The sequence below is a fragment of the Sinohyriopsis cumingii genome, chromosome 2 (genome assembly GCF_028554795.1).
Source record: "Sinohyriopsis cumingii isolate HCF-2022 chromosome 2, ASM2855479v2, whole genome shotgun sequence".
NCBI lineage: Eukaryota > Metazoa > Mollusca > Bivalvia > Unionida > Unionidae > Sinohyriopsis > Sinohyriopsis cumingii.
Genome location: NC_142962.1, coordinates 115462220 through 115490074, shown reverse-complemented (window position 1 = coordinate 115490074; position 27855 = coordinate 115462220). Strand labels below are relative to the sequence as shown.

General features: G+C 34.7%; 1 protein-coding gene and 1 long non-coding RNA gene across 2 annotated transcripts; both read right to left on the bottom strand.

The window, feature by feature from the left end:
• On the bottom strand, positions 1-27521 carry LOC149805647 (uncharacterized). The gene is made up of 2 exons (XR_016419725.1): positions 26122-27521; positions 1-222 (listed from the first exon to the last, which is right to left on the bottom strand). It is a non-coding gene; the product is annotated as an uncharacterized LOC149805647 (long non-coding RNA).
• On the bottom strand, positions 18153-21292 carry LOC149805648 (TNF receptor-associated factor 3-like). The gene is made up of 2 exons (XM_089950294.1): positions 20440-21292; positions 18153-19685 (listed from the first exon to the last, which is right to left on the bottom strand). Exon 2 carries the CDS (start codon positions 19630-19632, stop codon positions 18625-18627), a length of 1008 nt encoding a protein of 335 aa, XP_089806420.1. The 5' UTR covers positions 19633-19685; positions 20440-21292; the 3' UTR covers positions 18153-18624.
• Positions 27522-27855: the final 334 nt, after the last annotated feature.

The following is a 27855-nucleotide window of genomic DNA, read 5'->3' as shown; positions in this document are numbered from 1 at the left end:
TTTATCTCAAGATAATTTATTTTATGTTCGTTCATCAAAATGGATCTATACAATTTTACGATTTTGTGTCCAATTGTGCATGGTCTTTCCTATGGATATGAAAATGGGCGGAGAAAATGGTGTAACAATTAAATTTTTGGTATCTGCATTTCGATGTAGCACTTGAATGAGAAATGTTTCCAATAGTTCGTACTAGGGATCAGCTTTCTAATGTATAATGCTCTGTGAAAAGAAAAAGGAAATTATTTCACTGAGAAATAGGCTTGGGAATCAAAATTTTATGAATTATATTTGAATTTGAGTTTCCACTCTAACAATCAAAATCATGAAAAAATGACAACGAGCTTGTCAATTTCGATTATGAAATCTCATTCATGAAAGTTTCTTGGCTGGATGCCAGGAAGAAAGAACTCACTAAATTAAAATCTACCGGAAATGCAATTTTGTTTCATGAAATTTCCCTGCCCTGCATTGAAGACTTATATTACCATACACATTCCTTTCTTTGAATATTTACAACAACAACAAAAATATACTGTACAATGGTGACTGTGTACCGTCTAGGCATTAAAATAAAAGTGGTCAAAAACCGCGATTCCTGGGCCACATACTCTACTGTATCAACTTTAAATGAGTTTAACCAGATTTAATTTATCCTTTTTTGTTAAATAAAAATAAGGAAGACTGGTATATACGTACGAATATAATAATATTTTCATTTTTCAAAACGGCCTAAGCTTCTAACATATAACCGTCCGTCAGTTTTAATTTTTTAGAAAATTTAGAACACTAACAATCAAATATATGAGTACGAGGATTACGATCAGAATATTTTAAAATGCCAAGGCCACGAAAACAAGACCTGAAAATTTATCATTTTAATTCTTTTTCCAAAAGTACAATAACATTTTATTCCCCATATATGTGTGTGTGTGTGTGTGTGTGTGTGTGTGTGTGTGTGTGTGTGTGTCCATTACAGCAATATAAGCTATATAATTACGAGTACTAATATTGGAGAAGTTCACAAATTTCTGGGGGAAACAAATGTTTAAAAATAATCACTAACCTCCATGTTCAAATCATCTTCGGTTCTGGGATCGTTTGGTACATTTTATGCTATGTTACCTACTGGTATATGATGTCGCACAGGTGCTACGAACACAGATCGCTAATCTCGATAAAAACCATTTCCGTACTGCAATACCTAGTACGTCTACAGGAGACGGAGAGGGAGAGTTTTCCCTATTCATTCTCCTCAAGAGGATGTTCCATTATCTAATTATCGCTGTGCGTTTTTGCAACTATGGTGGAAGTGTTGATTTGAGAAGAAAACTAAAAAGAACAAACAGGTCTTAGGTTCACATTACTCATTCAAAATAAACAAACCCCAAGGAAACAAAAAAAAAACGATTTATATGTATTTTTTTTAAATTTCGTTTGGACAAAATGTCTGCAATGTGACTAATAGTTCTGGCTTACTCAAACTCAAAATGGGCTTTCACTAAGGTCTGATATTTGTTAACTTGTTAAAAATAATCTACTCACATGTAACCGACATCTGTATCAAATCGTAATGACATCGAGTGCGTTTTGTTTGCAATCGATTGGATTTATTACATGAATTAAGTTTGAGGTATGTTTTTTTTTTTCAAATGTCTTCTAATACTTTCCAATAACTGACTATAGTGTTTAAGTACATGCAGCATAAGCAATAAGTATATAGAGAATATATAAGATTTGATATCCCTTCAATAAGTATTGGCTAAAACATATATAGAATGTACTTTGTCAAGAATGTTGTCTGAAGTGAGAAACAATTAATTTCGTGGTATCATACTAGCAACCAATAACAAATTGCGCATGCCACGTCTTTTCATTTCCTACATTGTTTTCGAAAAGCGTGCCTTCCTTTCGACATATCGTATATCAGGTTTTTGTTTGACTGAGTCTTTTGTTTTGGTGTGTGAGTGTGAGTGTGAGTGTGTGTGTGTGTGTGTGTGTGAAAAGCGTGCGTGCCTGCTTGAGGGTAAGAAGGAGAAATCGGATACATTAATACAGTAGATATGCTGTTGTTGTTGTTGCTGTTGTTGTTGTTGTGATACTACTAACAGTAGCAATATCAGCAGGAGGAACAACAGCAATAACAATAATGTTGATATTTGTAGTTTTAGTTGGATTAAGTTAAAGGAAATCATACAGTAACTGGCACGTTGCCAGCAACTATTGGAATAAGTTCAAAATGGGTTAGTGAGTCAGGGACTTTTGTCTTATTTAGAACAATGATGTATACCGTGTTCGAATTTGTTATAAGATCTTGACAGTTTAGACGCTGGTAATAATGTTTTGATCCACGATTAAGTTACTGGTTTCTCAAATAGTTATTCAGATTTTCAACTGAAGGTAGTTTTGATTGCTAAAAGTCGAATGTGACGGAATGTGACTCTGCTAGTTTCAATTATTGCCACGCCTTCTTCACATTGAAATAAATGGACTCGTGAACAGTCAAATTGAAATGACTGACCATATACAATCAAATAGACCTATGAAAGAAAATATGTCCGAAATTCACAGTCAGTAATTGCGTAGTAGCCTACTAATAGTCGATGAATTTTAAAAGAGTAACCTAATAAACAAAACAGATTTAAAAACCAACCATTGCAGATCAGGCGCACGATGGAAGGGTAGGAGTGGAGTAAAAATGTCTAAAGCAGTTAATAAGAAGAGGTTAACATTTCACAATTTATATCTGAGTTTTATCTTGATTGTCTGAATTGTGTGATCTTCTCATGAGACAGGTCTTGAGGTAATTGATGTTCAGAAGGAACGAATCGACGTTTTGCTGGTTGGATGATTAGCTGCTTACTTCATTGATTAAATATGGAAGAATAACCAGCACGTGAAAGCATACTGTGTAAACAAATACCACATAATTATGACGTAATGTGTTAGTTACAACATCCTCTACGTTCTTATTTCACCCGTAGCTGCCAGCGATACGATTTCCTAGTTTTTCATGAACATCCATAAACCTGCTACACCAATCATTGCTAGTCCGAGTAACAGTGTCCCTGAAGGTTGACCCAATATAACCTTTTATGGAAAATGAGCAAATTATATTTTTTTTCATCCAAACATATTGTCATTTTCCTGATTAATTTTGCTCAGGAGGGCCTACCTTTGTCATAATTATAGTTTTACTTTATTGTACTTACTATTACAGTGTTTACTTTTGACATTGAAAAAAGTCTTAATTTCATACTACGTCCCGAAATATGTTTCTTCCAAGCGGGAACTGTAAGGTGTCTTCCTTACTCTGGACAAAATATCCGCAATGCGACTAAGGTCTCACTGGATAGTTTCGTATTTTGACACCTCCCTAATTTTTTAGGTAGAAAGTATGAAGCTAATTATCATAAGCCTAGCATTTATAAATTCACACAGAAACTAAATCTGTAATGTTGCTTAGATTTACTTTGAGTTAGGCTTGACAATGGGTTGGCTTGTTTGGCGACTGTCTGTCACAGTTGGACTAGCTTTGGAGATCAAATGCGTAACTTGGGCTGCAACGAACAGCCTACTTGGCTTACGTATTTGCGTATGTCTGCTACAGAGGTATATATCTAAAAAAAATTAAATCTTTGAGGGGTGATGACAATTATTCTAATTTGTTATAGTATTAGTGAACTTTATTCATGCATAAGACACACACTGATTCTTTTAGCTGCCTTGTCAAAGGAAAATATTTAAAATAGCTCTCTGCTGTCAAAAATGAATGTGAAAAGAAGGGTTGGTGTCAGTGTTGGTTCGGAATAAAAACCACTGGTTGTATAGGGAATTAACCCGATTGCCGCCGTCAAATTCTCACATGCATGCTTTTTACAAAAATCATTAGTTTGTTTTTATTTATATCTTCAGTGTAAAATTAGTATCATTTTTCTGTTATAGGTCATTGTCGGGTGAAAATGCACCATATAAACTTTCCAATGAGAACTAATAGTTCTGGTCCGGAATTCAACGAATACCTCGACCTGATTGCTCACTCAAGCTCCAAATTACTTTTGTTATATTTGTTGCATAATTAACAATGTAATGTATCTAGACATATTGCTACGTTGATATCGCTTATATTTGAATTAGTTTCTTTCTTTTTTGTAAGTTATCCAAATTTTAGTTTGAGTGTGTTCTCAAGCTGATTACAGGGAGACTTGTATTTACAGGAGTTTGGGTTATTTTTTTAGTATTGTTACTTATCTAGGTCAAAGCCTTTTAACCCTATGCTTGTTTCCCCATTAAAGATTTTTGCACAAACTTGTGAAACAATTTTTTTCTACTTTCCTCTTGCATAGGCGCCTCATGGTAACTTTTCTTGTTGAAATTCCAGAAATAGTTACATGCTCACAAGTGATGAAATTAAATTGGTGTCAGGGGTTTTCAAGACTGCTACACACTCACTCACCCACCGACGCATCCACCGACAGCCAGCCAGACTGCCAGCCATATATATGTATATATATATATATATATATATATATATATATATATATATATATATATATATATATATATATATATATATATATATATATATATATATATATATATATATGGATGGATAGATCGATAGATCGATAGATATATAGATGGATAGATAGATAGATTGATAGATAGATACCGCTCCGATGGCCTAGTGGTTAGAGCGTCCGCCTCGGATGCGGGAGGTCGTGGGTTCGATCCCCGGCCGAGTCATACCAAAGACTTACAAAAACGGTACTAACAGCTGCCTCACTTGGCGCTCAGCATTAAGATGTTAGTGTTAGGACTGGTCGGCCTGGTGTCAGGATAATGTGACTGGGTGGGACATCATGCTACATATCTGCGGCATGATGCCCCAGTGCTAGACATCACTATAAACTGCCACATTGCAGGCATCGTAGCGATATGACTGAAAAATTGTTAAAGCTATGTTAAAAATCCAAAGCACATCACACAGATAGATAGATAGATAGATAGATAAGTAGTTAGGTTGGTAGGTTGGTAGGTAGGTAGATAGATAGATGGATGGATGGATGGATAGATAGATAGATAATTCCAATTTTTATGAATGTATCGCGTTTTCTGCAATTTTGTTAATTTGTTTGGCCTTTATTTACTTTGTGAGTGATCGGGTATAATCTACACATCGATAAATACCCAACCATGATAATTTTGTCATATATATACATATATATATATATATATATATATATATATATATATATATATATATATATATATATATATATATATATATATATATATATATATATATATATACATACATATATATATATATATATATATATATATATATATATATATATATATATATATATATATATATATATATATATATATATATATATATATATATATATATGTAACAAATTCTTTCCCCTACTAAATACAAAACACGAATACGATTTTGTTTTTATTACATACCCCCCTTCCCCCGTTTTAACACTGCCAAATATTTTTAGCTTTATTGTGTGAGTGAAATTCAAACCGAACTGGGATTTAGAATAGTTTGATTGACTACATCTACAAATATCTAGGCTTTTACGTCAAAGAAGGCACATCAGTAGTTCGAATCTGGGTGTGTGATATTGAAACACGGATTGAACAGCTGTATCGAACGCCAGTTCAAACATGTAAGATTAAAAATGTGTGTGTGTGTGTGTTAAAAAGTATTATCAAATGCAATAACGAAATATCAGCTATATTTATATGATCAGCATGTGTTACACATTAACAAGCAAATCTTGCCTCAAAATTGTGGTTTAATTTTACGATAGCAAAATAAATATTTCGAATATTTTCCGGGACTTTTCCTAGATTTTGATTTGATTTTGCCAGTTCAATAAATAAATTTGCAAGCACAGTAATCTGACTCGATTATTAAAAAATTCAGGTCAAAACTCGAAATAATGGTTTGGACAGGGCGTTCTCGCTTTTGCCTACTAAGGCACGGTGGATTGGAAATTGCTTAAACAATATTTAAGTATCAGTGATACTATAATGTTATCGAGACTTAATATAGTGTATATACGTATCATCATATTATTATAATATATGTAATTAAACAAAGCCAAAATCAAGTTTACAGTAAGGCCTAACCGAGTAGATAATTTTCACCGAGTACCGAATCCGAGTATTTGGATGCACTATTTGCCAGATCCAGGCACGAACCGAGTAGTAGGTGCGACTCCGGAGAGTACCGTTTGTTTCGTTATCGTATGCGAAGCTTAAACTTTAAATGTTAACTGTTTGTATAATTATCATTTATTTTTAAATAAATTATTATGTATTAAAAAAAACTTTTTTTAAAAAAAAAAAGTTCGATATTTATTGCATTATTTTATTTGTAACCATTTGTGCGCGTATTATTTGCCGAGGCGAATACTTCCGAACAGTACCGAAAAACGGGATATTCGGCCGAGGCGAATGTCCGAGGCGATTTCCGGTTAGGCCCTAGTTTACAGCATGTGAACTAGTCAAACTCGCAATTAGAATTAATATAATTTCGGTTAAACATTTGTTTTACCTACAATTATTTCACCAGAGCAGCAAAATGGATTTTTCTCTAACATAAGGAAAATAATACAAAGCTAATTAATGGAAGAACTTATTCTACAAGGGAGCAATACTCCATTAATGTGTCTGATTAATTATAAGCAAACTGTTAATTTGCCAGAAAATAAGGAAATACGATTATATTTAATTTGATGGTTATTCTGATTAATATTGAAAATGGCATTTGTATGATTTTAAATCTGTTAGATAACATTAACATTTCAAAAACCTTTTATGAAACAGCAGAAGTAGCGACTCTCCAGAGCATTCCAGATGGTAAAATGAATTCGACTTTTTACATTTACAAATCGAGCGCCTGAGCCTAATTGCAGTGAAACCTGAAGAGTCAAACCGAAAATTCGAAAGCAATTTTGAAAAAAGACAAGAATTCCACAAAATTCATTTTTCGAAACATTTCTAATCTGAAATACGATATGTTTACCTGTGGTACAGTATTGATATTTAAACTCTGGGCAGGGGCCCCGAGTGGCCGAGTGGTCTAAAGCGCTCACCGTTACGGATCACTGCCATCTCACCTCTGTCTGCGTGAGTTCGAGTCTCAGGCTCGGCTAGCGTGGGTAAGTGAGAAAGCCTGCCAGTAGCTTCTCGTGGGTCGATGGTCCTTCCCGGGGTTTTCCAGGGTTCTTCCTCCACCAGTTATACTGGCCGCCATGTATAGCCTATCTTGTGCTGAAAAATGGTGTTAAACCCAATAACAACAACAACATAAACTCTGGGCAGATGTCTTCCATATATGTAAAACACAAAACAATAAATGAGCCTGACTCGAGTAAGCATTGCATTATGTGCGCATTTCATATCTCACGGAATACATGGTTTAAATACTTCTTTATTACTCATTTTTTCGATTAAGAAACTTGGGGCCTATGTGTGTTCGTCCTGTGAGTTTGTTCTTCCTTCAATTAAGTTTTCAAGACAATTTCAAATGCTATTTAATTTTTGTATTTTTAAACTCTTGCACATATGTACAAGCATTCACTGATCATTCTCTCCTAGCTATATTGAAACAATGTGAAACTGTACACTCTGGTAATTGGAGTACGACATGGTTTCTGCTATGCTTGCAATATTTGGTACGTGACCAATAAATACTGAGTGATGACTGTGTGAAGTTTAAATCTCTAGAAAACAGCGTTAATAATATTAAATATCTAACATTTTAATGCCAAAAGTGTTCATTGATGTGTATTCTGATTGATCGTAAATAACAAGTTATAACAATCATGTCATTTAGATCTTTAAAGAAAATGTTTGTATTTTATTACAAACCTTATCTACCTGCTACAGTAGATTACCGGTAACCACTGAAAACATGTCAAGGCTGCTTGCTATACAGTATTTCAGAGATAATCCGTCTATTAATAATATATTATGTAAACTTAAAAGCGGTATTTTCCAGGTCATCAAGTCCTCCTGTTGCTCGATTCCTCAACGGTAGTCTATGAAATTAATATTTCCAAAGGTACATGCCGGTGTTCTACTCGAACATCTAAGTTGTATACAGAAATTAGTTCACAAAAATGAAGTTTTGTATGCCACAAAACTGCGTGATTTGTAAGACAATAGTTATATACCAAATTACAACTTTGAAGTCCCAAATGATTTTTTCTGTTATTTCTGAATTTGCTTCATTTTGGCAACGTTTTGCGTGCGTAAATATGGTCAGTGTAAGCAAAAGGGATGTAGTAAAACCCGATTACTCGTTAGATCGTGACAATGACGTCATTAGAGCGTGGTAAAATAGATAAAGCAAATGATCGCTAATTTATTTAAATAGACAAAACAAGAGTTGGTTTTGTACTTAACAAAAGTACATAAAAAGGACACAATAAAAATTGTATGTAAAAACGTTGCATCTGAGGATAACATGCTTGAAATGTGTGAGAAGGAATGAGTTTAGTTTGTTTGTTGCTTAGAATTGTCTGTTGCATGGTTCGTTTTGAGGAGTATTTTTGAATACATCATTTTGTATATGAAGTGATGACGCTGTTTGGCATTGGATAGTAAAGTTCATTTGGTGGCATATATGAGAAAGTTCAAAATAGCATAAAGAAAAGTATGACCAAAGCAGGAGTAAAACAAACATTGTAATTACAGCTGGTAGCTACGTCGCTTTGTTAGGTTATGCATAGTCCATAAGGAAGACAGTGGTAAAATAAAGACGAGTGGACGAACTCCTAATATAAGTACATAAACACAGATAATAATAGGAGACTAATATGAAATAAGTATATTACATATAAAAAACGAAGCTATAGAGCAGGCATGTTATTTCTGATATCAGATTTCACAAAAGTCGTTTCCTTTTAGAAATCTCAAGTAAAAAGTAAGAAACTATTTTATTATAATCAAAGATTTGAAATTTGTTTCAAATAGAAGCAAGTAGAATTTTGTTTACAAAATCAATAAGATGTGTGTCCGGCAGATTTTTGTCACATCAGCATGGATATTGAATTGCATTCATGTAGGAAATACTTAAAAGACATGGCATATTAAAAATATCATTGTTGAATGAAAGTACGGAAAGACAACGAAAACGGTCTCCCGTGCTATCACGAGAAAATGTACATTTTACGATCGCATACTCAAACCAGAGCGATACTTTTTAACATGTATTTCGAGTTTTCTTGTTGGAAGTATTAGGACAGAATTTTTTAGTACAAGTAACAAGATTGAAATTTTCTCTTAATTGTATTAAAAGCAAGTTGATAAATTATATTGAAAGTAATTTTTTATTAAAATATATTTAGATTGAATCCATTTATTTCGGTATTACAATTATATACTACTTAATACAGATTGCGCCCTTATGATCAAGTACGAACCGTCTTTTCCCTTGTATCCTAAGTCGGCACACAAAAAAACTACATGTAAAGTACCACATTACGGGAACCTAGAAGAATCATAAGCTATTACTAATCGCGCTGACGTTGTAGAATTATCTGTCTAATGACGTACATAGATCTAGAAGATAGTCTGTAAGAGACTACGAAGCTTCAGGACACACGGTACTAATTATACGGAAGAACTGTGAACCAGTCAAGAAATGGGTGAAGAAATAATAGAGTATTTACGGGTTTTGTGGTCCATAATTGGTTAATAATGAAAATTAAAATTTTAGTAAAAATATCTTTTGAGAGCTTATCCTATATGTAATTTAAAAAAGATATAGACAAATTTCTACTGATGCAATTTTAGCATTCTAACAGGCTTGACTCAGGAATACTGAATAATGAAAATAGCACCTGATTCATTTGGTGCAGAATCAATAACATGTGTTTCATGCACATGTATGTAAACAAAATGCCGCGGGTCATATGGTATTCTCCATACATATGCTTGCACCAAGGTTAGATGTGCATGGTGAATTATAGGTCTCATCATCAGCACACATAAATTTTAAGTTATTGAATTTTGAATATGATGGTGTTTCCATATGTTTACTATTGGAGTTGAATTAGTACCGTGTGTCCTTCACTTGAGGTTCTGGCCATGGCAAAGAGCTAGGAGCGCGCCATATTTGACGTTGTCTTAAGAAATTGGGATATAAAGCCCCAGCCACGGGCTGACGCCAGTTTTGCTGGCCAGAAGCTCAAATAGACTTTTGTCTTTACAGCTCGATTCGCGAGTACTCTCGTATGCCAAGCTTCCCCAACACGAAGCTGTATTTACAACATCATCAAGTGACACCTCTTTCAAGAGGATTGACCTTCCTTTCTTCTCTCTCTCTCTCTCTCTCGGTTTTTGGAAACAGATTGACTTAGTGTTTACGATGCAAATCTTTTCGTAAAAGCTGGCGGAAAATCTTTATCGTAAAAGAAGGAGTGGCGGGAAAACGTATGACCCGAATAAGTGATATAAATTGTGGCAAACAAAGGCAACTGAGAAAAATATGACCAGGGTTGGTTTGTGTCTTTTTTATTTGGACTATTAAAGCTTCTGAGAGATTCAAAATTTAAGCCAGCAGTCTAAATAACTATAGGTCAGATTGTTCTCACTTTTGGCTAATGCAAAACAGTCTGTCGGAAATTGTTTAAGAAAATATTTAGGAATCACAAATATTTTTATTTCATGTAATGAAATATTATTATGGAGACTTAAATCTTATCAGTGTTTTCTTTAATTAAATAAAATTAAATTAGGTTTGCAGTTTTTAAATTGTTCAATACCATAAATAAAAATAATTTAATTTCGTTAGAAACATTTTTTTAACTTTGACATTTGACACTTTTCCACAAGCTATTAATTCATCAAAGCAGGAAAAGGGATTTTTTTCCAACACGAGTGAAATAATCAAACGACAATGAAAAGAGGAGAAATCTCCACTAAAGGAGGGATACTCCAACATGGAGCCTATTTGGTTCATTCATTTAAGTAAAATGGTAGTATGCCTGAAAATTAGGAAAATTTGATGATATTGTTTTCGCTGATTATTTGGGAAATAATGAAGAATCGTATTTGAATGAATTTAACTACAGAAAATACAATCCACATTTCATAAAACTTCATGAGATAACTACTGACATTTTATATACATTTCCAAAATATTGGCAAAAATTAAAAAATAAAAACCATTAAAAGGAATAAAGTGAATTAATTTTTAAATGCATCTACAAATGTGAGTTAACGAGTCTTGGGTTTTATAGATTAAGTTTTATTGCATCTTCTTAACGAGAAGGGTAAGGTTCTGCGCAGGTAAAAACCAAACCTTTACTTTCGTCTAACGTCTTCGTTCGGCATTGAGATTTGAGGTAAGTGTTCAGATACTTCATTCAATTAAAATGCAAAAAAAAAATCGATTTATCACGTACAATTTTCTCTATCACATAGAAATTGATTTATTTACCATAATTATGTGCTTATATTTTTATTGAAACATCGTCTTCCCAAACTAATAGTGACTCTCCAAATGACAAGCGGAAAAGTCACTTTTCCAATTAAAATGGCTCAGGCTAATTGCCTGGTGAATTTGGAAGGACCAAAAAGAAGTGGAATTTGTATGATTATTGTAGAAACAAATGAAGACACTGCACTTTTATTTTGACTGCTTCTTTACATAACAAACTTTTACATAGCAAAAACTGATATTTGATTACAAACTTTATGGACCTATACTGGAGTAGATAACCTGAAACCGCCGTAACATTTGTAGTGTACTCGATATGCATGATCATCGGTTCCATAATATTCTATTCGGAAATCTTTTTTTTTTTAAAAAAAATCTATGTTATGCAGCCCCGTACTACTCGATTTCCCTCACATTTATCAATTCCATCGTGATTCAGAAACGTTGCGTTATTAATAGGGCAAAGGCTATTATGTCAAATTATAAGTTCAGAGTCACTAACATTTTTCTATCCTTTCTGAATTTACTTCCTCACAGCATTTCGTTAATTTGGTCATGTAAGCAAAAGGAATGAATTCCTTTCAGATTACTAATAAACGTGTGCTAGTGGCGTGATCAAGGCGTGCCAAAAACTGATGCTAAAGTTACCATGACCTATAACAACAAAAAACGTCTTGATTTCACCTATACCACTTGCTTATTGACGCACACAGATTCGTATTATTAGAATAGAAATTACGGTCAAGGACGGTCACCGTTTTAACACTTATTTATCGGTCGCACGAAATCAAAAACATGATCACAGCTAATGAAAATCCACCAACTGCGTTTAAATAAATCAAATCCATCTCAGATATTGTTCATTTATCCAGCAGAGAGTTATAACGAATCTCACTTGCATTGCCAAAATAAAAAGTTTTATTTGTTTTTGTTTTTATTTACAAAATGAGTACAATCATGCTCATTCCACTAGCAGACACTTGCATAACAGCACGAGATAAACTTATAAGGTGGTAATTATAAACATTCACGTAACTGAAATTGTTTTTCATCGATATCTCAGATCTTTCTATAAATGGACAATTTGAAATATTTTACACGAGGGAAACATGGAGGAAATAGAAGATTCGTCTGTGACGTTGGAATACTCTCCCACTTTTAAATCAGTTAAAATCTTCTCATCTGTTGTTGTTTAATTTATGGCACGAGAAAGGTCATCGAATGTTGTAAAAAGAAGGATATTTCAAACCTAGCATACAGTCATTTTGATTATACATCGGACATCTGATTCGCTACAAAGGTAAAACGGCGGTTGTCGCAAACTTTCGCATCGTTGAGCGTACTATGCTGGTGATTTTCGAGTTGTTAAATATCTTGCCTAAACCTAACAGAGTAGCAATCTGAACATAGCAGTATAAGGTACTGTATCAAAACAGATAAGAGCATGCGCAGAATAACGGAATTAAATTTCGTCTTTTGTTCTGAAATTAAATAACCCGTCAAATATGGACATTTGCCTCAATATCAAACAAGTCCTTGCTCTCTCTCTCTCTCTCTCTCTCTCTCTCTTGCCGTGACTATTTTACAGAATGCATATAATATTATTCAAATCCAACTGACAATATTTTAAACATGCCATAATTCGGAAACGAATTCATCGACAGCAAAGACCGGCTTGAGTATGGACGCGTTGTCACTTGATCATAAATACAACTGTTTGCTTAAAGAAGAAATTTGGGAATCAGAAAGTTTTTAATTTTTATTTAACTTTGAAATGCAAGACATTCTCTAATGAGCGTACATGACGTATCTTAAAATCACCGAAACAGGCTTAAAGTAGTACCATATTCCACATCACTGATGATGAAACGTCACTGATTTTATTAGGCTGGTTTGTTTTATTATACCTATTAATTACTCTTCACATTCACCATACAGTTTTCAATGTTTCTAAATGTGAAGATATTCATCAACTCATGCTCTTGCAACTTTAACGTTCCGTCGAGAAAAAAGAAGGGTATTTATCTTACCTTTGCCAGAACTTAACTCGACAGCAACATTAGAATGAGAGGTTTGTTCATACAAATTGATCATTCACTCACATGAGTAGAAATAAACAATATCGAGTAGAACATTTGCTGGCAGTTTCATGATTTTCTTGCTCAGTGAAAAATCCGGTAGGAACATTTTCTACCAAGGATTTACAAAAGAAAGAATCCCCTGTGTTACAAACGCAATTTCAGTCCAGGATTAACAAACAAGACTACAGTCAGCGGCATTTAATACTGTGTTTAAAAATCCTCTGGCACTAGAAGAGCATGGTTAACTCGGGACATTACTGACCAGTGGATCTCAATCACCGCTACCATTGGTCGAGTATGTGAGTTATTCTGCAAACCTAGTTTTGTATTCTTACCCACAATAACTTTGAATATTGGCCTTTAGACCGCACAATAAATGGGTCTCTTCTTTAAGTCCAAGCCCTTTACAAATACGTCTAAATACGTGGTCTAGAAATAGTGTTGTCATGCAAACAAAATTTGTTTAGTTTCAGTGAACATTGTCTTTTACATTTTGACCCCAAAAACAATAGGCTTCCGTCTCATTCAACTTTTAAGTCAACCACGTAGTTTGGAAAAGGTATATGACTGATAATTGAAATTTGTTTGTAGTCACTTTTTTCTCTCAGGCATAATAACTTTAGTCTTGCCCATTTGACCTCAAAATCAGTTCGTTTTTCTCCCTTTCCACAAGTACAACCCATGCACAAAGAATGGTACCTGAAGATGGATGAAAACACGAGTTATTGTGTAGATATTGTTTATCATCTTTCAGTCACAAGGACTGGAACATTGACCTTTTCACTCGGAGCTCGATTTAGTTCTTTTTTATCTAATGTACAAGACATTCACAAAGTTTCGTAACTGAGGATTGTCAAGATGCAATTTATTGTGAGGAATTTTGGTTTAAACATATTGAAAGTGACTCTGACTTTTGGACCCTAACATCAAAGTGCAAGTCAAGTGGTAATGATAGTGAAGAACGTAAGTTATTGTACGGAAACGAAATAGATAACAGACATACGGGCGGCATCATAATATAATATGCCAGCTTTGAAGCGGGCGTATACCAAGTTGGAAGCAAAACATTGCTTTTTTGTAATCATTGTTTCTTTCTAACCATATATAATGCGAAAAGATAATTCCATATATACACCAGTTCTTAAAAACTTCGCGGGCTTACTCTGAATCAAAGTTCTTTTTAGTATACCAATATATATATATATATATATATATATATATATATATATATATATATATATATATATATATATATATATATATATATATATAATCTGTGTGTGTGTGTGTGTGCATGCGTGCGTGCGTGCGTGTGTGTTTTGGTTGTTCAAATTTTGCAGCCATAAAAAGACCAAGAGTCACCCCAACATGCCAAATATGATAACAAAACAATTTTCTTATGTGTAGTTTAACATATTCACATGATACGTGTAAGAGCAAGGACAACATTCTTTATCACGGTCATTGATCTTGGATCTGATATCATGGTTAGAACATCACTGAAAATGTCCCAGACAATTTCAGATGCTACGTTTGGGTAAATCTATAGGTTCTGAAGGGGCAATGTGCAATGATGTTTTTAAGTGGTGTCATTCAAGTTTTTTCAGGTGTGTCCAGAAACAGGGTTAAATTTTTTAAAAATCCATTGAATTGTTTGTTTTATCAGTTTCTAGCCAGAAAACTGGGGAAAAAATCAAGATCGTTGAACTTCAAACATTGGCATAGTCCATATGTCAATCAATCAAAGAGGACAATTTTAATATGGTTAGTATTGCTATCGTGTTGGAGGTCATATCAGTACCATTTTTAGCACCAACTCTCTCTCTCTCTCTCTCTCTCTCTCTCTCTCTCTCTCTATATATATATATATATATATATATATATATATATATATATATATATACACAGAGTTTGTGCTTTAACGACCAGCGAACCGACATGACGATTTGTCGATTACATCACGTCTATTTGTGTACTAACATACGTCATGAGTTGTGGAAGGAAATATATGAATGAAATTGCAAAGAGAGAACAAACGGAAGAATAAAGATATCAATCTGTACTTATAAAACTGTCAGCTTCAGCTTAGTTATGATACCTATTGACTATCGTAAAGACCCTTCTATTTTTGTTTCTATTGGCGCGGCTATATTCGTATCACGTAACCCTCCGACATTAAGGTACTGATTGACCTCTGTAGTGTGCCTTAGAGACGATTATTTCCTACACGTTGATTCTGAATACCAGCGGTTATCTCAAGTAGTCATGTCAATAGAAAAGCTTATGTGTGTAGATAAGTGATGTTTTATAGTAAAACGGATAAAAGTATTTTTAAATTACAAACGATTAGCATGATCAGAAAGTTAATAAAAAATAATCCCTGGGCAATGCCGATTAAGTCTTTTTCCCAGTTATCCCCATTTCAGTGGACCAGATCTATTCAGACATGATCAATTGCTTTAAAAACACTCGAATCACTGAACGATCATAAGAGCTGCTTTTGAATATAAAAAATAAAACAAAATGATGAAACGTTATACCTGCAAATGTGAAATGCCGAATAGTTTTGACACATGCTCCATATATTGCAATCATCAGTCAGTTATGGTCTCTAAGATAAAGCGCACATACAACATTAAACGTGCGAATGATGCAGCTTTAGTTGACCTGATAAGAGAACACTTTATTTTAAAATCCTCCCCCACCCCCCACCCCCACATTGAATTTCTGCCTTACTCACATCTTGGTGCAGTGAGTGGGAGGCAGAAGATAGTGACTTAGATACCAGATTGTAGAACTGAATATCAAAAGGCAAAAAGGTCAAAATTTTGATTTTACAGTTATGAAACAGGTGTAGGATAAAAAGTCAGAGATTAAATTGTCACACTTATTTTTATTGGAGTTAGGAAAAAGAGAAGGTTAACGAGTCAGGGTATGACTTATGTAATTTTTGAAGTCTTGCTACTGCACGAACTAGAACCATTAAATCTAGTACTCGTACAATAATACCATTTTACCTGCTAAATTATTGTCCCAAACCACCCCTTTCTGCGTAAAATATAATTTAATAACGAGAGACAATATATCTTCTATTAAACCTATCCTGTAACCTTGTTTACCCAGTAATTCAAGAAACAAACCATGCCGCAAATTGAAAAATTCTTATCAACATCACCCCTTCCTGTCAATCACACCTTCTCTAAGAAGCAAACCAAAACTATCGATTGCTAAATTATTGTCAAAACCACTGCATTATATCATACTTGATTATTTAATTGCTGTTTCAGTGTGTAATATTTGTATCAATTAGAATATTGAGCGCGCATCAGTACGTTTGTGTAATGATCACCGAGGAAAAAGTAAATGGAAGAAAGAATGAAGCAGATAAAAGTAAATTATTTATAGTGTAGATATTACATGTAGATAAATCCAGTAAACACGTGTAATAAAAGAATGGTATATGTTATTGATTTATCAATCACAGTTTATGCTATTGTTTTGAGATATATATTAACAGTATCACACCATAAATATTTAAAATAATTTATTCATTTTAGGTGCACACAGCAAAATGTGAAACTCTTTATAGCACTACGTTACTACAATTACAGAATCTTAAGAGAGGTGGTCTCTCGATAGAAGACTAAAATTGATCAATCTGTACATTGGGAATCTGCTTTTGAATGACACTAGGATCGTATTGGTTGTGTTAGTTACATGAGATGAATTATTAAGTAATTTGAAATAACTAGTCGACAGTACAAAGTTTGCATGCTCGGTAACCAGGCTTGGTCAGTACCTTACTGTCCGAAGCTATTGCTGACACCTATCGGCTATGAGGAGATAACACAGTAAGCACTATCTACAAGAAAGGTCTATAATGATCATGAGCGTTTGTATGTAAACGTTGCCGACAGAAAGGGCATGGAGATAAATAAACAGAGACAAGAACATGGCAAGAACAGTAATGCTACTTAAACTTCGCACCATCAAACGTGCACAACTTCTTGAATATCATGATTTTCAACATGGACAAAGTATGAGTTCGTAGGTCCTCATATTCACAGAATATCCCACAACACAATATTGGAAATTAATAACAACATGAATACCTTAAAGATTATGTTATAATCCCGCGCTGTGGATAATAGTCTTCCAAATAGAGAAATGAAATTTGTTTCATTAACCACTTTCCTCTTTCTGTTACAGTGACCCCGACCTTTGACCTATTCACCCCTAAATAGACAGGGTTCTTCTTTTCCCCAGGTGCAAGTCATTCAAAAGGTTTTGTAACTATAAATCAGTACTGTCCAACCCGCGGCCTGTCCTTGCTTTTAAGTTTACTGCTGCGGCCCTTGGCTTCAAGAAAAACATTTTCCAGTGGCCCATGGTATCAAAAAGGTTGGACAGCACTGCTGTAAATTGTGGATAACTTTAGTTATTGTGCGGAAAAGAACTTAATAACAGACAAACGGAAAGCCAACATCGAATAATATTACACTTCGCCTTATAGCAGGCATATATGAGCGATTACCTTACATCATATGTCTTTGACACAAATAATTTTTAAAAATATCCGACAAAGTAGACACGGCTTCTTCCTTGGCAATGACTTTATTCTGAATGGTGTAAGAAATGCAATGAATAAAAAGCTTTATCATGGCAATAGTCAAAAGTTTTGAAAATTCTTTCATCAAAAACTGACGAAATATTTAGCGAGAAACTGTGGATAGTTGAAAATTGTATCCATCTCCCAACGTCATCCCTTCCCCCTCCCACGGCACACGTTTAGCTTGGTGCCCAATTGCTGAAAATGTATTTTTTAAATTTAAATATATTAACTATCTTTTTGTATTACTCATGAATTTACGCTGGAAATGACGACAATCTCAAAATCTTGGATGATTAAAATCTGTCCTTTGCGGAGTATCGAAAAACTAGAAGTTCAGTATAGAAAGAAATATCTCTGTATCAATTCATGATACTTTAGTTACATGACACGTTCTGATGCCTTAAACATTGAACCAATAAATCAATGAAGTTCAAATAGTCTATGACATATGTGGTTCATGTGATGACAGAGAGTTTTAAAACTAAGATGTCCTCCCAGACCATCTTCTCCAGTTCAGTGTGCGGAACAGCCTTAAGAAAGCCATAACCTATGTTTTTGTTTGTTTTTGGTTTTTGAAATGACAGGCTGGTCGGATCCGATCTAAAACTGTCTATCTCTAAATATGTATGCGTTAATTGGTTGAAAATCTGAAGCGTGACGATCCCTTCAAATGGCCAGGGCAAGGAAGCATCATCATCTCCTCTCATTATCACAAAAAACACCGTCATGCATCTTTCGGTGCCTATTCCATCTCCATTTAGGTAGATCCTGGAGCACATTTTGTATCCGTTGGAAGTAAAGAACGGATTGCTATTAATGACATAACGATTATCAGCCATGGCCCGTTGTCTCTCCTCTTCATATCTGTGGATGGTAATAGTGTTTGCGCTGACTTCCACGCTCTGCTCCGCAATTGACGATCCATGGCTGTCGTGTGCCAAAAGGGAGGCTAGGGGAGTGGCAATAGTGGCTGTTGATCTCATTTCTCTCATTGCAACCTCCATCTCTTCCAGGCGAGCCATTAAAACAGCTTCTCTGTCGTGGACCTGTTCCATCTGTCTTGTCAAAAATTGGATACTGTTTCCATATCTTACAATGTTTTGCTTAAGTTCTTGAATCTCCTCCGTATGAAGTCTCTTGTTTTCTTGTTGGTTTAGAATTGTCCACCTCATTTCATCTATGTTATTCTGAAGCACGTCGATAAGTGCAGGAACGGATCTGTTTCTCATTTCTAATTGTTGCATCCTATATCGTAGATCGGATGAAAGCTCTTGCAATCTATTGCTTATTTTCAATGTTTTCAAATCGGAATTGAACATGAATATCACAAGCAATTCAAAATGAACTATATGGTCATTAGTTTCGTGCCACGTAACTTCTTCCGATGATCCTGTAAAAGTACAATTGATAAAGTGAAACTTGCACTGTCGATGGGTTCTGAAATCCATTTTCTTCGATTTCATTCAGTTCCTCCTGGTCGTTTGGTCAAAAGTTTGTTAGAGCGTCTATTCAGTATCTATAATAATAATAATAATAATAACAATAATAATAATAGTAACAACAACAATGAACAGAGCACCTGCGATTGTTGCCATCACTAATCCGTAAGGCTTCCACCAATATTCCATCTTCCTTCCCGTACTCACTCCCACCCCTTTGCACCCCCCCCCCCCCGACAGTGGCCTGGATTTCATAATGACAAATCAGCTAAATATAATGAACGTCATTCCTACTATGACCGCATGTACGATGTTTGGTCAGAAAACATCGTACGGTGTAAACGAAATTGCAATTTTGCATATTTAAATTTTGACCCCCACCCCCCACCCCCAAGTACTAGAGGCAAAAACAACATCCCTCTAGCGGCAACCATATTGGCAGCATAAAACTACAAAATTTCGTGACTCTGTTAAACAGCGCTTTTAGGGGAGATGTAGTAACATATTGGCGGGCGAACAGGTATAAGGACAGTATAAAAACATAATCGATACTTTGTAAAAAGGCTTGGTGAAAATAATTACTGCTTCACGCATGAAAAAATATCAACAGATAGGGTTTTTACTATGCCTCAATAAATAGTATATACAACAAAAATATGTTTCTTTGATTATGTTGTATGTCATAAACTACTTTACATTAAACTGTATTATTTAATTAGCAATGAATGATCGTGCTTTCTATACGCCACATATGTTCTAAGATATTTAATCTTAATATACAAGTATGAATTATATGCTGAAGTATTATTAAGAAAAGAAATGCATATTTACCTGTTACATGATATTGTAAAATCCTCATGAAGTCTATGCTCCCTCGTAATGTATAACAATCTCGAATCTTGTCAAGATAAGTTTCGTTTAGCAGAAATGACCGAATAATAACTTAGTTTGGATCATCTTTCCCTCATGCACCGTCATACACAAGGACTTCAACGCTGTAAGTCCCCCAGTTAGGCTACCAGAAGTGCGCTCTCAAAGAGACAAGCACACAGCATTGTGTATCCCACCTAGCCAATCAATTCACTTAGTACATGGAAGACCAATCCAAAGCCAGGTTACAAAAATTATGCCGTGGTTTTGTCAGTCACCGTATTTGTGACAGCATGCTATCACTTGAAGACCATTTTGAAACATTTGGTAAAGTACCACGCGCCAGTTAATATAAAGGCTGGTATTATAATCGATAACGTGAAGAGGTACCGTATATATACATATTGCTGTTGTTGTTGTTGTTTTGGGGCTTAACGCCATTTTTCAGCACACGATAGGCTATACATGGCGGCCAGTTATATACATATTGCATAAATGTTTCCTACTCGACATGTCACAATATTAAGAATATTTTAAAGAGAAGAAAACTCATTTTTCAGTCACTATAATGTATGGGGACAAAGTTAAAAACTTCTCATATATCAGTTCATACTAGCGATCACTTTATGCAGCAACACTTCCCCCACCCCTGAAGAGTAACCCAGCATGACAATCATATGCTGTCCGAAGATAACCTTTCATATCTTTATATATCCTTTGGGTCGAACTGTCAACACAAATAATGACTAAATCTTTTCCGACAAATCGGGTTCTAGCAGCTGTCTTATGTCTACAATTCAACGATGTGAATATGAAAATCAAAACTTTGTCTAATGCTGTATTTAAGGTATAGCAAAAATCATTATATTATTACTATTATTATTATCATCATCATCGTCGTCATCATCATCATTGTTATTATTATTATTATTATTATTATTATTATTATTTATAATTTGCTTTTTGTAATATTCAGTGTAAATCGTTGGAAGTGAATTACAATACGAACGTACAATTAAAGAATAAAAATCCTTTCATATTCGAGAAAAAACGCTGCACCCCTCGGAAAAATCCCGTGATTTTAACTTCACTAAAAAAATGGTTTCCCCGTGTTAGAACACAAAATATTTCCTAATTTAATTGACATTATGTTACAGAAATTATACAAAGACTCAAGGGCCTGGAGTCATAAAAAGACAATAAGTACACATATCCATCTTTTTACCACGCACATTTTTATAAAATACATAATGATTAAAAGATTAATGTGCTGACTGAAATTCGGGCGGTGGGGTGGGGTGGGGGAGTCCAACGGGTAGCATACGTCATTCATAACCGGGACATTTTGTACCCAGCATCTATATGCATGTTATTGTATTCCCCGTTAACATTACTTCAATTTAGTAGAAAAGAATTACTAATGTTTATTATTATTATTATTATTATTATTATTAAAAAGAACACAATTTTAAAAATCGTTCAAAGAAAAATATAATCAAAAATATATATAATGAGTATAAAATAGATCTTAAAATAGCAGTTTGTGTACACAAGAATCAATCTGATTAAAATCAGATCTCCGTTGTCCTACTGAAAGATCTGACGACGACCGCTTAGGGGTCATGTTCTGGTGACCTTTTGAATTAGCCAATGGAAATACAGCTTTTAAAAATCTCAAAGTGAATCAAAACGTTCGGTACACATTTATGCTCTTCATCCACTCTGTTCTGTCCCCCAAACACGAAGATATAAGACTTCATCTGACTGGTTGATAAAATTAGCGATTATGATAATACCATAGGTTATCAGAACATGACTCCTACGCGGTTGCTGTCAGATCTTCGTGTATAACAGTGGAGACCTGATTTTAGTCAGATTGCATTAAGTATCATAGTGCATTTAATCACAAGAATAAGTTTAGCAATACTGTTAAAGAGATGACTGAATAGAACAGAACATCCGTATGTATAGGTTGTTAGGCAACATGAAAAGTATTTACAAACCGATCAGTCAGATTAATTACTGCTTCATTATATTGGTCATAAGTTAATTTGCTTTATTGGTTTTCCCTATGTACGGTATTCTACAGTTTAAATCATGGTAGTGGCCCGCCATTTTGTTATCAGTCTGAAACTGAGCTACATTCTGTTCTTAGATATAAGGTAGTGATTCGTGACGACACAAGAGGGGCACTGCTAAACATTCCTATTAGGTTAAATTTCACATTTTCCAGTGTCTTAATGAACATTTCTAAACACTTAGTAAATGTTTGTAAATAATATTTGGAGAGGAGACAACACTTTTACAGTCCCAGGACGTACATTTATAAAGACTTCATAACTCTATACAACGTTAACTCAAAAGCTAGTTCAAAAGCAATTTGACATGTTTTTAGTATATTACTAATCGTATCGTTTAAATATTTTGTGTTGTCACTTTTTGTTCTTATTTCACACATACGATGCATGCTGAAGAGTCTTTTCTAAAATATTAACCTCGACAGCCCCATGTCAGCTAGTATATTCTCATTGACCAAGTAAATGCGATTTGTAGTATGATTTTTCCGAGTGGCATATTGGAATTTGAATAGAAGGGGGCACCATGCGGTAGCCTAGCGGATGAGATCTCAGTGTCTCTTTATGCAGGGCCGGATTAAGGTCTTTCAGAGCCCTGGGCACAGCCAACATAACGGCCTTCTCCACAGATATGGTTAAAGTACTGTTGACAACACTGCATGTGAAATCAGACGATAATATACGGGAACCCGTGAGCCTCGGGGGCCCTGCCTGCAAAATCAGACGATACTATACGGGGCCCCTTAAGCCTCGGGGACCCTTGGCACGTTGCCCACTCAGCCCTATGGATAGTCCGGCCCTATCTCTATGTCACCTCTCACCAAATCTGTTAGTTGCAGAACAATGTTTCTTTGAAAGCGATATATTTATATTAAAATTAGGTCATCTAAGGTACGGAGGACCGGTGTTGTATCCCTGAATACTCGTTTTGATTTTGATTAAGCCCAAAGATAATAAAAGCCGCCATTTCTTCCTTGCGCAAAACATACGACAGGTAGGTGCCTGCCTTAAACTTACGTGAGTTTTTAAGTTAATGCGTAGTTTATGAAACGTTAGTGAAACAGGAAAAATTTGCTTACGCAAGATCGTTTAAGTAACTTATGTCAGATATGCATAACGTATAGAAAATGCACTTTGATTCAAACAAGAACTCCTAGGTAACCCGATTTCTACTCCTAACATCCACGCCCTATTTTTTAACTATATTTTTTATATATCGTATCAGTGTTGCTTTTGGTAATAACATGAAAAAGAATTACTTCCAACGACGCTTTCAATAATGGTAATAAAAAAGTGAAATATTAGTTGTTGTAGGTCAGAAAAGGTGAATAAGCTATATGTTTAATAAAGTTAAATATATTTATATTTATATTTCTTCTCTCTGTTAGTGTTAATAACAATTTTGAAAAGTCCAATTCTTCATTATACATTTGAGCAAATAAACCAATTAACATTAACCGATATACAATTACTAAAGAACGGTATTTATAAAGGAATCTGTTCAGTAGACGATTCCAACGGTTTACTTGACTGTTACGTTTTATGACGACTAAACTGTCCATGCAATGTTCCACGTAACTAAGTTTATCAAAAAGGATATTAACAATGGGGTTCGCAAACGACACACAGTCAAACCTTAGATATAAAGCAAGCGATCCTAAAAGGTTCAAGATCATTCCTGTTCGACCATCATCACGTGACTAATCCATAAGTTGCCTCTTACAACACACGGGAGGAAGTATGGTGTCTATTCTACGCCACTGAGTTTACAAGGGCCATGTAGGTGTGCTGCAGAAACAATCATCTAGAAAGTTCCACGAAATTGGCTCCATTATTTGTATCAGCTGAATAGTTTTATGCTCAGCGTGCTTGCAAAGCTATATCATTTGGAACAGTGGCAATAGGACAAAAGTGCAGTAAAAATCGGAACTTGCTTCAGATAACATTTCAGCAGGAATCTTTTCCTGGGAATTATAACAGCCCTTCTGATGTCTTCTTATGTATCGAGGTAAACCAATTACAAAAGAAAAACGACAATGTGCATTTCAAAAAGTATTGCTTTGACACTTGAGCAAGGTTGTAACAGAGGAGACACGAGTAGAGCTAGCATGCTAGTGTCAACCCAAGTGCACACTGTGAGCTCAACAAAGGCTAGACTCGGGTAACAAATGGGCGGAGCAAATCCCCTGCTGACCCTTCCTAAGGCGTCTCGGAGTGACCACTAGGTGACCTCCATATAGGACCCAAACACTCCCTTTCAGTCCAATATAGTCAGACATTGCGTCACAGGCGATTCTAGTGGCAAAGCATTATTTGTTTCCTTATTTTTTTAAAAACGAATGATTGTTGATATTTTGGGAAATAAATTGTCGTTTTTTTGTAACCACAAACCTAAATGAGAATAATCCATATTTTTTAAATTTATAAAATTCAAAGCACAAAATTAGGAGCATGTATGTACAGTTGTATTGACAACTTAGATATGCATTTCTAACAGTCCATCCGTGGTCCCTTTCCTAAACCGAAACATTGATACATGTAATATAGATAGTATGCATCAATAAATACGTTGATCATACCCTCTGCCATGTTGTTAAATAACACACATACATTTCACAGAATATTTTCTACTGGATTGTTAATTTTACATGTTACGAATGTTTCATTTGTAAATGATAAAATGCATTCATTAGAAAAGTCGATATTCATAGTTTAACTAAATCTATTAACATCACTTATGACTACCTAATTTCCTCATGTAGCAATACGTGTGGGTCTCTGTTGATTGCATTATCGTTTAATGCTCGACACAATGGATCATGCTCTATCGTTGTAGAATCCGGGCCTGCATCATCATATACATGCATAACCATTTGAGGACAAAAGCTGAGAGTCCCAAATGAACACTGTTCCATATTCTTGGTATGCAATAATACACATATATTTGATTTTGTGACGCCAGCTCTGAAGGAGCCTTTTTCCATTTCAATATAGAATGTACACAGCGTATGTCTTCCACTTATTCACGTAATTGTGTGTGTTTAGGAACGTAGACGTTGCAGCAGAGTGATCTGTGTAAAAACTAGGTCGCAAAAGGACCATGTATGAATTCGGATTCCTTGTCATAAAACGATGATTCAGATTGCCAACTAAGAATGAAAATAACATGCAGCAATTTTAGCGTTATTAAATCCTGATTAAGACGAACAAAATTTAAAAATATCAATGAATACCGTTAAGAAAACCTCTCTTCCGTACTTTCAGTTGTCATGCAGCGCTTTAGGCCAGTATAACACCGATATAATGTACACTGGTCTGTACAAAATCTATATCGTTCTGACTGATGAGACATACCTATTATCAGATTTGAAACTGATTGTTGACTGTGCAAAACAGAATGTATACCTGCATTCCGGATTGTATCTATTAAAGGATTTATCGCCACATCAGGACAATCATGGCTATGCAAGGTAAAGGCTGTTTATGAATCCCCAAAATGTCATACAAAATGCAAAGACAATAATAAGAAAGATAATCTGCTTAATATACAAAGTTGATAAAACCATACCCTTCTAAGAGGTCCCAGATAGTTTGAGCTGGAACACCATCTGGGGATGCGTTCTTCGGCAAAAAAGATGGCCTCCATTATTAGATACGCAGGATGGTGCATCAGGGCTTTTGTTCATCGGAATGCCCTCAGGGTTGGTGGGCTAAAAAGAAATAGTACCTACACAAACGAACTTTTCAAATGTAGTTTCACTCTTTGAATAAAATTTGAGACTGAGGCTCTTCTCACCTTCAAAATCTACATAATTCGGAAAGGTGAAAAAAAGACAAAAGTGCAGCTAAAGTACGGGAATTGTTACAGATAACACCAAAGCTGGCATCTTTTCGTGGCAATTATAATTTCCCGTCTGACGTTTTCTAACGTATCGACGTAAATCAAGGACAAAACAAACGGGAAAATGTATATTTCGAAAAAGTATTGCTTTGACACTTGAGCAAGGTTGTAACAGAGGAGCCCGTACACGAGCAGAGCTAGCATACTCGTGTCTACCCAACTGCACACTGTGAGCACAAAGAGGCTAGACTCGGGTAACAAATGGGCGGAGCAAATCCCCTGCTGACCCTTCCTAAAGCGTCTCGGAGTGACCACTAGGTGACCTCCATATAGGACCCAAACACTCCCTTTCAGTCCAATATAGTCGGACATTACGTCACAGGCGATCCTAGTGGCAAAGCATTATAAACAAATGATTAAAGACATTTTCGAAAAAAAAGAAAAATGTGCTTTATGTAACCTCAAATCTGCGTGGTAATAACCCATGTTATTAAACTTTGCGAAATACATTTTACAGACAATTTCATAGAATCAGTATGTTGAGATTGTGAATTTTACCAATATTTACTGGGCTGCCAATCAAGGTTTTTATGAACTGCTTTGTTCTTCATAAATAACCAACAGCACGATCATCAGCTATTTTCTGGTGTGGATGATTACACGGCACAACATAATAAAGTCTCACTTTATGGAAGATCAATAGACAAGTTATCACACAATAAACTGCAATGCAGGAAACGGATACTAATTTTGGAGCTTTAAGGGCTATACAATAGTTGTCGGATTCGTCTAAAAAATACAAGCTATGTTTACTTTTTTCAGTTCAATTGATCTATAAGCTTCTATATTCAAATGTCTTTTTTGCGAAAGATTTTCTTATGCTAATAAAGCTGGAATTATTAATTGACTTTAAATGTTTGATAGCAGTTTCGTCATGATCTTATCTGGATTCGATGAAGCACTGGAATGAGATGTTTGTTTTATAGGTTTTTCAAGCGTTCGTCATTCTAATTTCTGATGACCTGTAAAAGCAAGTTACTTCACTCAAAAATACGCTCGAAATTCAACATTTTATGAATTAGATCTGAGGATATATTTAAGTTCTGGCCAATCAAATTACAACATTCTTGTCAATTATCATCATGAAATCTCATCTATGGATGTTGTATAGCCTGCATGCCTGCAAGAATAAAAAAAAAAATAGATACATTAAAAACTTACATATAATGCATATTTGTTTCATGAAGTCTCCTTATATTGCCAAATACATAATTTATATTGAATGTATATATAAATATATATATATATATATATATATATATATATATATATATATATATATATATATATATATATATATATCTGCGTGTGTGACATGAAATGGGTAACAATTTAATATTAAATTTATAAAACAAGTTGAATAATGTCGAGCTTTTGCGAGCCTTGTAAGGCTATACAACA

Coding starts and splice junctions, on each gene's coding strand:
- LOC149805648 (XM_089950294.1), bottom strand. CDS start 19,632: ATGAAATCGAAGAAAATGGATTTCAGAACCCATCGACAGTGCAAGTTT.